This window comes from Pteropus medius, unplaced genomic scaffold (assembly GCF_902729225.1).
Source record: "Pteropus medius unplaced genomic scaffold, Ma_sr-lr_union100, whole genome shotgun sequence".
Taxonomy (NCBI): domain Eukaryota; kingdom Metazoa; phylum Chordata; class Mammalia; order Chiroptera; family Pteropodidae; genus Pteropus; species Pteropus medius.
The window spans coordinates 1,884,664-1,898,555 of NW_024340695.1; the positions used below are offsets into that span (position 1 = coordinate 1,884,664).

Genomic DNA, 13,892 nt, shown 5'->3' on the forward strand with positions numbered 1-13,892 from the left:
GAGATTGCCCAAGGAACATGGAGGAAAGAGGGCAAAAGCCAGTGATAGAGATTACTTAGAGACCAAGAAGTGCCAGATGGAAATAAGATGAGTATTTGGAGTAGTAGGAGGAAGGTAGATCAGGAGAATATTAACAGATTGGTCAAGGGAAAAAAGTAATCAGCATTGTTAAGTGCACACAGATATTGAGGATAGTGAAGGTTGTGAAGGATTATTGAATTTGGATGACCTGTTAAGTATAAAGAGTAAATTGTGAGTGGTTGGCAAAAATAGTGGACTCCGACAATATTAACTAAAGGATCACAGTTGCCTTGCTGAGGGCCATTGCGTTGGGAGTTAGTTTTCTTCCCTGTTTTGTGTTGGGGCCAGAATGTCATTTACGGAGAATGCCCTGCATTGCATCCTAGCTAGATTTCCTGGTTTACTGCCATTACTACTTTCTTTTCTACTTTGTGGTAAAAAAAGCTGGAAAAGTATCTAGAAGTCTATTATCGCTCATTTTCTCTAATTTCTCCCAGAGTTTTAAAACTGCGTATAATAGAATTGAGGGTTGCTTTTATTTTCCTACATATCTAAATGAGCCTGGATTTTCATCAGTGATTATGATAAATTGATATTTTGAAATAAGTTGGCCTTTTGAAGAGAGAAAAAATGGATTTATGGATTAGATTGGTCTTTCGAATGTGTTTGATGGCCTTATTCAACAAAACAGGTAGCCCCATGTTGAGCCTCCAATATTACTTTTCAAATCTTATAGGACTCTAAAATCCAAAACTCTGGGAATTATTTTAGATGATTGTTTAGATAGAGTGAGATGGAGAAGGAATTTTAGAAACACAGAATAGAGGAGTTGTTTAGGGTAAATCAAACTTGTTTATAGGACAAGCAGTAGGAAGCAGTGGTAAGTAATTGGAGCAGGGGTAGAAGGGCTAATAACGGATAGAGAAGATTACAGAGGAAGCCAAGGAAGGTCTGAATTGAATTATGTAACAGGAGAGTCTTAATGATACAGATCCTTCTTTAGATAGGCTGATGCAAACACTGTAAGGGATGGGTGAGTAGGGCTATACAGTATAATATGAATTTTGTATATACCAAAAGAGGTGGGTTTTTTTTTTTTGGTTCAGAATATTATAGCAACCTTTTGATTTATATATGTAAACTTAGAAGGGAGTAAAGCATTTGTAATTCAAATTATTTTCAGTTGGAATTGTAAAAAGACAAGTCTATCTCATTAAGAACTTAGCATATATTCTAACATGTCTCAGCATCTTCTATGAAATTATTTCAGTTTTAAGTTTCAGTGCCAGTTTATCCTTTACCTTCCCTGTTAAGTTTCAGCTTTTATCTGTTTCATACTTTTCCAGCTCTAGCCTGTATGAGAAATAATTCAAGCTATGACTAGTCATGTTGGAGACCATTAGAATGTAAATAAACCTGTTTTTTTAAAAATATAAATTATATAAGTATATGATTTTTTTTTTATTCTTTTGGATAGTTTTTTCTGTTTTTGGAGCACAGAATCTTTTTTACCCCACTATTATTATTTTTATATTTTTTATTAGTTTCAAATATGCAGTACATTGGTTAGACATTTTATATAGTTTATAAAATGATCCCCCCAATTGCTCCTTCTCTCCTCTGGTTTTCCACCTCGCCAGTATATTCATGCTAACTGCCTTCCCTATGCTGGGAGCACAGAATCTTTTGAGTATTGATTCTGACCAGTATAGTAGCTTCCATACCTACTCTTTTTATTAAAAAATTTTAAAGCATTCTTTTATATGCTTTTAAAGTTAAAGTGGGGACTATAAAAATCAAATTTAATGTGATTATGGCAAGCACATATTTTGTGATAGTCTGACAGTTATTTCCATATATTTGGCTCAGAAAACATAGTTGTTGAACTAGAGCTAGTTTCTAAAATAGATAGTAGGTAAAAGGGCACAAATTGAGCTGTAAGAAATGACAGCCTAATGAGTTAAGAAGTCATTGTGATGAATAGTTGGTTTTTATTATCTACTCAAGATTTATATTAAAACTATATTTCATGTCATTGTTTCCTTTTTGATGCAGTTTTCAACTTGACCAACAATGTGGATTTGGACAACACCAAAAAGAAAATGGAGATATACCAAAAGGAAAACAAAGATGTTATTCAGAAAAATAAATTAAAGCTGGTTGGTTGCTAAGTATTTTCTTCTTCTTTTGTATTAGAAATGAATGCGGCTGCATGATATTTTAAAAAACTATTCTCTAAAAGTAGTTATATTTATGAAGAATCTAGCTGTAGTTTAGGCCAAAAGTACTAATATATGTATGTAAGCATATAGGTAGGAAGCACATATTACTGTAGCAAAAACAATGTTGGTGGCATTATTAAAATATATTCTGTAAAGGAGAAGTAATTGTATGCATGCAGAGATTTAATTGTCTAATTTATACAATTTGGCTATTATTTCTTTAGTATAATTTGGCTTTCTAGTTTTAGGGAAAAACAGAATTAATTATTTTTGAGGTACTTTATCAGGAGTTTGTAATCACTGATAAAAATGATACAAGTATATTTGGATCACATAGCTTGTATTTTCATCTTGTGTTTATAAGACTTTCCTCCTTATAGTCTGAGAGTGTTTCATTTAGGCACTTCTTTTCTTTCATATAGCTCTCAAAGAATTCACACTATAGTCTCATTCCATTCAAACCCAGCTTGGCTTCTTTAAAAAGTGCCTTATTTCTGAGAGTATCAGTGTGTCCTAAAATTACTGTCTGCTCAGTAGACTTTGCTGGGTACATCAGAAAATACATGCAAAATAGGTATGCCTAGGTAACTTGTTGTATTAGTCTTATTTAACTCAATAGTGGAAGGTTGTTCCTTTCAAGTGAGTGCTTTTTTCATTCATAGTTTTAAGCTAGGAAATAATACTGAGAGTTGCAATGAAAGAATAATTTTAGACTGGTTATATTATTTTAGAGTAGAAATTTCTAATTATATGAAAACTTTTTAATGATTGATTATTGAATAAAACAAGTACTTTATTTCATTTATGTTACGATGAGGTTAGTTGGACTGCTTCTATTATTAATTTTTAGCACCTGGGTATGTTATAACTAAGTTTTTTGTCAGTAATTCATTATAATATATTGATCATTGTGATACTTATCAGGGTATTTGATATTGGAATAAACATACATAGAATCATATTTTTAAAGATTTTGATAGTTAACATAGCTATATAAATAATTATGATATCAGTGGGTGGAGCCCTCAAGTGGTCCATAGAGCATGAACTAACTTACATGGATGATGTCTTTTTACTAGTCTGAGGCAGCAACTTGCCTTTAATGTTTTGGTGAATGTTGAAGTCTCACTGTTTCAGAAACATGAGTTATATCAAAGAAGGAAAGAAAAAAGCAATCTCTTGGATGATTAGGCACATAGAATGACCCATTTCTGATGTAGACACTGAGTTATCTGCAAGGAGATCTTATTTGTTTCATGGAGCTGGCACCTAATATTGATCAGTGTGAGCATGCAGAAACTGAATAAAAGTGATCTAATTTTGAAATAATCTTAGTGAAGTTTAGCTTAATTTTTATTTTCAGTTTTCTGGATTCCCATGAGCAGGAGAGATTGCTACATTAGAATGTCTTACCAATTTAGCACACAAAAAAATTCAGTTCAGTAAACATTTGTTGAACATCTGCTGAGGATATCGTATACAATGATGAATAAAAACCCTGGTTCTCTAGGGACAAGATAATATAATGTCATAAGCACATAGAAAGTGCTCTGTGCTTATTATTATGGGAGTGCATTCTGGGAAAATTGGGACAGTCATTCCAGGCAAGGTTATGCCTGAATGGAGCCTTGGAAGACAAGTAGAAGTTACTAAGATTAAAAAGGTGAGATGAGTTAAGGGTAGGAAAGCTGCCACAAGGACATTCCAGGCAGAAAGAAATCATGAGCAAAGGCAAGAAAATATGGATAATCTTAGAGAGTTCTGACAGTTGTAAATAGTTCTGTATTGCCAAAGTTCAATAGAGAGAGTTGGAGAAATAGAAAAGGCCTAGGCCACCTAAGACTTATGTATTGTGAAAATTAATTTGAGCTTATATAGATCAGTTGTTTTTATATTTTAGCAAGTGAACCTTTTTTTCAAATGAAAGCTTGCTTATAATACTTTGGTTAAAGTGATAATGGGAGGAGAGAGAGGCTAGATTCTCATCTGCTCAATCATTACTGTAGTGTACCTCAAGGCATTTTATTAGGGAATTCCCAGGATTCCTTAGAGTAATGTTATAAGAATCTGGCTGTTGATGATTGTCATTGAAGAGTTTCCAGATTATTAGAATAGATTTAGTGGTTTTGTGGAGGTTGAATTTTGAGAGGATCAGGTGTGTTCAGGAGCCCAATGGGAGGTTATTGCAGTCATGTAGGTGAGTTCAGAGGTGACCTAAACAGGAATGGAGAGGTAGGGATGAATTAGAGAAATTATATATATTTGTTTAATAGTGACATTTGTTAATGCAATCCAATAAGTTTCAGGTGTCTACTTTAACAACAGGGCATATATATTTATACTGTGTATTCACCTCCCATAGTTAGATTTCTTTCTGTCACCACAATATTTGATGTCCTTTACCCGCCTACCTCCCCACTTCCCCCACCCGCTACACTCTGGTAGCCACTAGTCTATAGTCCATGTCCATGAGTCTCTATTTGTTTGTTCTGTTCATTTGTTGCTTTTAGGTTTATATCCCACATATAAGTGAAATCATGTGATTTTCAACTTTTTCTGTCTGGTTTATTTTACTTAGCATGATTATCTCGAGGTCTATCCATGTTGTCGCAAATGGCAGTATTTCATTTCTTCTTATAGCTGAGTAATATTCCATTGTATATATGTACCACAGCTTCTTTAGCCAATTATCTATTGTAGGACACTTCGGTTGCTTCCATGTCTTGGCCACTGTGAATAATGCTGCTAAGAACATTGGTGTGCAAATGTTAGAGAAATATTTTGAGTTTTAAATTGCAAGTATTACGGATGGATATGAAATGGGAGGTGACCGCAAGGGAAGTTGATTGGGTAAGGTGGCACTATTAGGAGGAACACAGAGACTTTTAGTCTTTCATCCTGCTTCCTTTCTTTTAGTCCAATACCTTCTTCACTGCCTGCCCCACCCAGTGTTTGATTTTTAATGATGGTTATTTTTCCAGTTATTCAATCAGCTAACTATCCAACTAGTATTTATTGAGGTCTACTATGTACAAAATACCCATATACTCTATTTCAGTGAGAAAATGGAGGCTACCAGTTCCTCATTACCAAACCCAATAGACTGTTTATTGGTCCAAGTCTTACTGGCTTGTAGGCAGTGTTTGCTGTAGGCTTCTCCCTTGATGTTGAAACTCTTCTTTAACTTTGGTAGGGCCACTCCACTCTCTTCATCCTGCTTTTCTCACTTTCTTCTTTCGTCCTTTTAATAGGCTTCTTTCCTTCTTGAGGTTCCTCTCAGTGCTTCTCTTTATGAGTTACTCCTTTATGCTGATTACTCTTAAATGTTTCTGCAGCCCATTATTTTTCTCCTGAGCTCCTAGAATTATATTATGTAATATGTCCATATATCTGTAAATGGTTAATAGACATTTCTTCCTGGATGTATTATAGGTACTTGTAATTCAGTATTCCAGAAATGAACATTTTGATCTTCACGGTTACACCTTTTTCTCTTATTATGTTCTTTATCCAGTTGTTCATGCCATAGCTGCTTAGTCTTCTGGTTCTGTTGATAGTCTCTCTTAATCATTTTTTAAACCTGGTTCCTCCTCTGATTCTATTATTATTGCCTTGTTTAGAGCCCTCATCATTTCTTATCTGGGTTATTGAAATATTTTTCTAACAAGTCTTCCTGTCTTCAGTCTTGAACTCCATTGATCTGTATACTTCACTGCTTATAGTCATCTTTCTAAACCCATCCCTCAGATTTCCTTATTTCTTCCCAGTTGCCTTATATGTTACAAATTCCCTTAGTATGGTAGGAAAGACCTTTCACAATCTGCCTGCTACTTGCCTGTCCAGCTTTAACTAGAGCTTTCCCCTACCCCCGTACTTCATGACTTGGCCATAGCAAGCATTCCAGCCTGATTCATGTCTTTACATCTTCGTTTTTTCTGCCTATATGGCCATTCTACTCTCCAGTGGGGCTAAATATCTGCTGTTTGAAGTCTTAGCTCAACCTCCATGTATTAATTTCCTAGGGCTGCTATAACAAATTACCACAAACTGCGTGGCTTATAGCAACAGGAATTTATTCTCTCATAGTCTAGAGGAGGCTAGAAGTCTGGAATCAAGGTGTCATCAGGGTCATGTTTGCTGTGAAAGCTCTAGGGAAGAATCCTTCCTTGCCTCTTTTAGCTTCTGGTGGTTGCCAGCAGCCTTTGGCACCACTCTGTCCTCTGTCTCTGTCTTCACATCGCCTTCTTTTTGTGTGTGTGTCCAAATTTCCAGTATGATCTTAACCTGTTTACATCTGCAAAGACATTTTCCTAAAAAGATTATATTTGCAGGTACCAGGGCTTAAGACTTCAACATATATTTTGGGAAGACACATTCAACCCACAACACTCTGTATGAAATCTTTTCTGACTCTACTTGTCCTCTGTCATCACAAGAAGAATTTACTACTCTCAATTCTATTCTCACTGTACCCTATGTGTATGTCTCTAACACTTGTCATACTTAATTGTTTATAATGTTACTGCTTCATTGTGAGGCTCATCCCTTTCTGCTCTTGGGCCTCCAATCAAGTAGTTCACTTTTCTAGCCCTCATATCTTAGCCCCTGACTTTTTATGTTTATTCCTATTAATCCTTCTAGATGAAATTTGAATTCTCTTCTCCACTGGGGGCCTGAGTTAGAGTAGCAGCCTCAGTACTACAAGAGGAAAAATTTGTAAAATTATGGGGAGAGATGCCAATAGAACTTAGTGACAGATTTAATTTAAAGGGAATGGCAGGGTGGGAAGATGGTATAAATAAAGATGACTTTGAGTTGACTGAGATATAGGTGTGCATTTAGCAGAAATAAGAAATATGGGAGGAAGATCAGCTTTGAGAGACTAGTTGCTAAACTTAATTTTGGTTATACTGAGTTTAAATTATAAGTGAAACATCTTTTTGCACAAGAACTTTTGTTTTTTGGGGGAAGTTTATCTAATGTGTGAAATGAAAAAAATCCAATAGTGTGTTTTAAATATTATTTTAATATACTTTTTTTCTGAGATCTCTGTTAATTCATATGTTAGTGATCCCCAAACTTATTATGTTAGCTCCCCCCATTCTACATTTGACTTAAGGTACCGTAAATGCTCAATGTTCTGTTGAATTAAAAAAGTACTACAATATTTTCAAGAGCAAGAGTCAAGGTTTTAAAATAAAGCCATTCAGATTTTACTGTATTTTTTATTCATAAGATTTAAAGAGCATAGACTAGGTATTATATACAGCTTTCAAGTATGAGTTAGAGTCAGAATAAATTTTAGAGCCTGGAAGTATTTAATATTTCTGAGGAACTTCATAAAAGGGAAATAAGTAGACCTGTAGTTAATTCTGTGTGCATGTTAGCTTTGAGTTTTGAGTTTTTTAGTCCACAAAGAGGACTCTTGAAATTTATATGCTTGTGTTAGAAAATAACCTCAGTTTTTTAAACTTATCTTAATGAATGCTATTTGGAACTCTAGTAACATAAAGATTTATTTCAGCTTTGGGAAAAGGAAACTTAAGTATTGTGGTAACTTTTCATTATCTTATATGTTCTAGAAATTGTTGCTATTAAATAAGCCAGCCTTTTAAGTGGAGTATTTCAATCATTAGTTCTGTGTGGAGATTGTTGTTATTTTTGTTTCCTTTTTTTTTCCCTCATTTAATTCCTTAAAATGAACAACTTAACTCTTTGTAACAATTATAAACAAACCCATTCTTAAGCACAGTTCCTATCCTACTGCAACTAGACTCAGTGTACTTTGTTAAGGTGTTTGTTTTAGTGGTAGATGTTATTCTTTTTAATAGTAATGCGTCTACATGAAATAAAAGGATTTCTAGTTCCTTTAAAGTGAAATTGCTGTACTATTAAACAAAAAGTGACGAGTGTGTTTTATGCTTCCAAAAAAGATAGAATCAGAATATGGTATAGGATTGTTGTTAGTTACTAAACTTATTCCATGCCATATATAAATGCTTCTGTTTTAGACCCGAGAACAGGAGGAATTGGAAGAAGCTTTAGAGGTAGAACGGCAGGAAAATGAACAAAGAAGACTATTGATACAAAAAGAAGAACAGCAGCAGCAGATTCTAAAAAGGAAGAATAAGCAGGCTCTTTTAGATGAACTGGTACGTATTAATGCTAACTGTGGTGAAAAAATCATTAGTTTTCAGGGTTTATCTTTCCTATTTTGCTGGATAATGGCTTTAAGTGGCATTTCTGCAGTTTGTGCCGGTACATTCAGATTCTATTTCTTTATTTTTTTTAAAAAAACTTGTCAACATCCATTTTATTTCAGATGAGAGAGTAATGTTTAACTGACATAATCCAGCGCAGTATTAATAGTTTTTTTTATACGTTTCTAAGCTTACTGACTAAAGCACATTGCTTTCAGAGCATTTTTCTCATGATTACTACTGGTTTTCTAGTAACTGGCTCATTTTTAAGTGTTTCAGCTTCATGCTGAAGTTTGTAGTGACTCTGGTTACTCTGTGACAAGTATATTTCATATTTTTGCATGAAAAAGAACATATTTGGAAAAAATGGTGAAGTTCTGCAAATTATTGATGTCTTCCAGCAATTAGCTCCCCAAGTAGTTGAAATTGTTAGATAACAGCAATAATAACTAGGATTTATGAAGTGTTTTGTAGATTTCATATGTTATTTGATGCTTATAACCCTATGTGATATTGATGAATTTAAAACTGGAAAATCATCCTCTCTAGGAAAGTCCTTTTGCTTTCTTCCCTATCCTTTTCTGTCCACATAATTTCCATGAGATGTTAACACACTTAACTCCTCAGTCTAATTGATCTACTGTTTGTTATTCTTTGATCTGGTAAATGTGTATGTATATATTTTCCTACCGCGTTTTTGCCCCAAAAACATGTAAACCAGCTAACCAGGAATAAAAAGAGAAAGCAAGATTACTTAAATTTGAAGTAGATGAGAAATTAAAGGAAAAGTAAGGGTAAGGGCCTTAATGAGGCTTAGACAGAAAATGTTTATCATAAACCCTATCAACTTTGTCTGAGTGTAAGGTAAATTTGGTTCTAAAAGTAAGGCCAGTGGCAAATCAAATAGCATTTAGTTTTTTCCTTAGCACTTCTATTAATTTTTCTTGAAATTATTAAGTAGCAGATATGGCTTTAACTTGTGAAATGACATGTTGTTTTACATTTTTTGTAAACGTGTATTTTGTAAGAAATTAAAAACTTTAATAAATCAGTTAGTAAATATTGATGTTGTAATTATTTTATCGAAGGTTCTTTTCCTCATCATTTTATACAAAGAAGAACACACTTGTCTTTGGTAATGCTTCTCCTCTATAAAATCAATTGAATTAATTACAAGTATAGAACTTAGACATAAAATGAAAATACACTTTAACATTTGAAAAATGTTTCATCTAATATAAAGAATTTTTAGATTTTATTTTGCATTTTATTAACTTTGCATAGTAATTATTCTTGCATATTCCTGTAGACTTCAAAGTACAAAGGTTTTTGCTGCCTCATTGAGCTGCTGTTGGCATGAAGCTCCCTTTTAATTCAGTGGGCCATGAAGCAAGATGTGAAACTGCCAGTGTTGTAGATTGTGTATAATCTGGAGTTAATATTGGTTTTTGTGAGGACCCCACCCCCCACTTCCTGTTTTCTTCACCTGCAAGTCATTACTGCACATACTTTCTTCACTGTTTAGATCATGTAACATGGTGGTTTAAATAATCCTTAGCAATTTACTGTATTCATTAGAACAACTAATTATAGCAGATTGGTTCAGAATACCAATGAAGTTTGAATTTCTGGTTTCCATTTTAAAATTTATTTAAAAAAATTCTTTGTTACTTTAATTTTTGAATATTTATTAATTCTTTTGTTAAAATGTTAACATATGTTTAGTCTTTATTGACTAATTGAAAGAATTTATTAAATTTCTTTTTATCCTCCTAAATCCTTATTAAGTAAAAGAATACATTGCATTTCTTTTTCTGTGTATGTTTAATGTGTTAGATTTTATTTAAAAACATAGCATTGGCATTCGTAAATATATCTAAAAGCTTAAATCTTAGAATTATTCTCTGGATCTAATTTAGGCAACAAGTACTATTTATTATAATTTTTTTTCTACTTTTGCTAGGTTTTGTCCTTGTGCTAAAAGTCACTTTTTCACCTTTTATAAAGCATTGGTATTACATTATACTATACATGACAGGATTTTAATGTTATGGTCTTTATGTTTGTGGCTTAGTATTTACTTACCATAATGTTGTCTAAAAAGTACATTTATTTAATCCTACGTGTAAATTCAATTTTTTTAATACTTTGGAAAAAGATTGAAAAACCAGTTTTGACTTAGTAAATCTCTTTATGTTCTTGTTTGAAAATTCTCTTCAATTTATGTCTGAAATTTTGTATGAGCTAATATTACTGTCAAATGCAGTAGCCAATTTTTATTAGAAATATTATTTGCCAGATGGCTTGCTTAAAGTCAGTTAAAATAATCTTTTAAAAATGGTCGTTATAAAGCTTTTAATGAGTATTACAGGCAGTCTTATTAAAATTTCTTTAAGTATTAAACAAGGTACCTTCAGGCAATTAATGTAGGTTAGGGAACCTTTCAAGGTAAAATGGAAAGCTAAGAAGAATGAAATAATTTGAAAGGCTGAATCTGCATTTTATATATTCCTGAGAGGATATGCATTTCCTATAGCTTATTTTACTCTATAGATTTTTTTTGTTGTTAGAGCTCCTGCTTAATTCTAGTTTAACATTCATGAAGATTTTCAGCCCTTAAAGTTTTGAGTGCTAAAGTAAAAATAAAGCAAATTTGAGGTAAATTGTACTCCTTGGTATCAAACTTAGTTTTATATTCCTAGAATTTTATTTTTGTTAAATATCATCTGTTTTACCAAAACATTTTAATAGTTAGATCTTTTATGTGAAATTGAAACAAGGCCAAAGTATTGATTAGTAGCTTTTTTGAAGTGAACACATTGTCTTGCTTTTACGTAAGAACTTATACTTTTTAAAAGTAAATACAACGGTATGGAAGAGCATTTGAATTCGCTTAGAGTATAAATTGGAAGCAGTGTTTTAACTTTTTAGCCAAAGAAATTAATTTTTCTTCTGTTTTCACATATGAAAAGATAGTAATTGCTTTTAAAAGATATTTTGGGCCACAGCCTATTTAAAATGTCCTTTAATTTTACATTTATTATAAAATTCTTAATGGAACTCTAGAATACCTGCGGGAATTCACAGCAACACTGTCACTAGTACATTACTAATGCTTCGTTGTAAGATATGAAAGGTATTCAAGTGTATTCTCATAGGGTATTTTATTCTCCATTATTGCTAAAGCCATGTTGTAAGGAGTTTACTCTTTAATAAGGTTCTTTTAAAAATTTTAATCTTTGCAATATTGCTATCGCAGAGCACTTCTATTACAAAGTCTTGAGGTACAAATTTATTTTAGGATAATTCTGTTGTAATAAATTGCTTATTTGAATTACTTCTATACTAGAACCTTAAAAAAATTCCTTTAACTATGTTAATTAGCCATATTTGTGCCTAAAATATTATTAAATTGTTGGATTTGGAAAGAAATTTACATTCTACTATATGTTTACTTTTTATACTATGAAATGTTAACAATATAGTTTTTTTCAGAATTAAATTCTGAATAGTTACTATTTTAAAAATCTGTAGGTCATTTTAAGAATATGTTCATTTTTGTAGGTAATCTTGGCATAGGAGATAAAAATGCATTTGTACCTTTATTTTTGTTTACAGATATAAAAAGTACTCTGTGTGTGTGTATGTGTTGTATATGATCTCCTTCTCTCCTTATCTCGCTTTGCATATGTTTTTGTGTTCTTATTTAACTGACAACTCAGAAAGGAAAAAGTCTTGACATCATTTCATTCAGCTCTACAGCACTTGAAATGTGTAAGAGGACTTCATGTTAAACAGGATAAATAACAGCCTATATATAAGAATTAGTTAGTAATTAATTTGCTTGTGTTATTAATATATGTGTATACAGATTTATGTAAATAGTGGCCCTGATTTAGTATCAATATAGATATTATAAACATTTACTATTATTTTGTTAATTAAAAAAATTAGACTTCATATCTGAAAGTAAGTCAGTAAAAGAGAAAATAAATATACTTTTGGTTGTACTTAACAATTGTTCCATTGTACAAAACAACAAGGATCATTTCCAAACGGCCTCAGGTGAAAGCTAATGGGAAACAATTTCAAACTGGTCTGAATTCACTGGTAAAAAAAATGTGTCTTAGATAAACATCTGATCTAAGTTATAGTACTTTGTACTACTCTTTTTGTGATTAGCTTCAAATTTTTTTATTTTAATAAATATGGTTGGCATTGCTAGATGAAATAAGACCCTATTATATTGTCTTTAATGTGGATTTTATAAAAATAATTTTTTGCAGATTTTGATTTATGAGTCTAAAACAGCCTTTTCTTATTATGGAATGTTAAAATTTTTTGTGAAGTGTTCTCCATAAAGTGGATATTTAGGTTGACATCAAATGCTTATGGAAAGGCATAATTTAAAATAAAAGACCTGTTGCTCTTTAGTTTTTTCTTTTTAACTTTCATATTACACTTTAACTTTTCTTACAGGAGAGTTCTGATCTCCCTGTTGCTCTGCTTTTGGCTCAGCATAAAGATAGATCTACGCAGTTGGAAATGCAACTTGAGAAACCCAAACCTATAAAACCAGTGACATTTTCCACAGGCATCAAAATGGTAAGCTGCATTTTAATTGCTTGTTTGAAAATATATTTCAGGGATTATACTCTATAATTTTATATTGATTTTTACTGATAAACTGAAAGGTTAGACGTTTAAGAATAATGTCTGATCTTGTCTAGGTGTCCAGAAATATGAATATGAAAGGGAAAAGTAATAAATAATTTTCAAAGTACACAACACAATTTAGTTGTGTATGATAATGGGTTTATATGTGTTTTCTTATTCTACATAAATTTTTAAGCTTATAGTATAGGAAAACATTTCTTAAAAGAAAATGCAGACTTCTGGGTTTTGGTATGGCATATAAGAAGCTTGGAAATTGCCACTTCATCCTCACAAGTAAAAAGCTGGACACACTGAAAAATCAACAACTTTTCTTAGCTCTGTAAGTGAAGAAAGGTCAAAAGGCAAATTATTGCCTTTAAAATTGGAGAGATTGACAGAGAATACAGAGATTCATAACTTACTAGAGCAGTGACCTTTCTGGGAACCAGTGGTAGTGTAGGGAAACCTGAATCATAATTGACAAGTTGTAGAGGCTCAATGTGGACAACTCTAAGAATTGAAAACTTCAGGAGGACCCAGTCCTCAGAGGATCTCCACATTTTTGTTTTACCACCTGCATCTCTACCAGGTTCTTTCAGTGACTCTAAGAGGAGAATCCCCGTGTGCTTCTGGCAGAGGAAGGGGTAAAAGAAGCATTTTGAAATATGCCAGAGCATTCTGTTCTTTTTAACAAGGCTTGCCCTCAGGAGAAACTGTTTCATCAGAGCTCAGCCTGCTGGAGTTTTATCAGAGCCTAACTGATTGGGAGAAGGGTAATACTCAACTCCAACCA

The 13,892-nt window shown here is 32.6% G+C and overlaps 1 protein-coding gene across 2 annotated transcripts in view; it reads left to right on the forward strand.

Annotated features, from left to right (window-relative positions):
• MNAT1 (MNAT1 component of CDK activating kinase) overlaps positions 1-13,892 on the forward strand; it is a 173,259-nt gene that overhangs the window by 65,918 nt on the left and 93,449 nt on the right. For both annotated transcript variants that reach the window (XM_039864402.1, XM_039864393.1), the window contains exons 4-6: positions 2,077-2,180; positions 8,255-8,395; positions 12,923-13,048. In XM_039864402.1, coding sequence (XP_039720336.1) covers positions 2,077-2,180; positions 8,255-8,395; positions 12,923-13,048 — 371 coding nt within the window. The remainder of the gene's footprint in view (positions 1-2,076; positions 2,181-8,254; positions 8,396-12,922; positions 13,049-13,892) is intronic.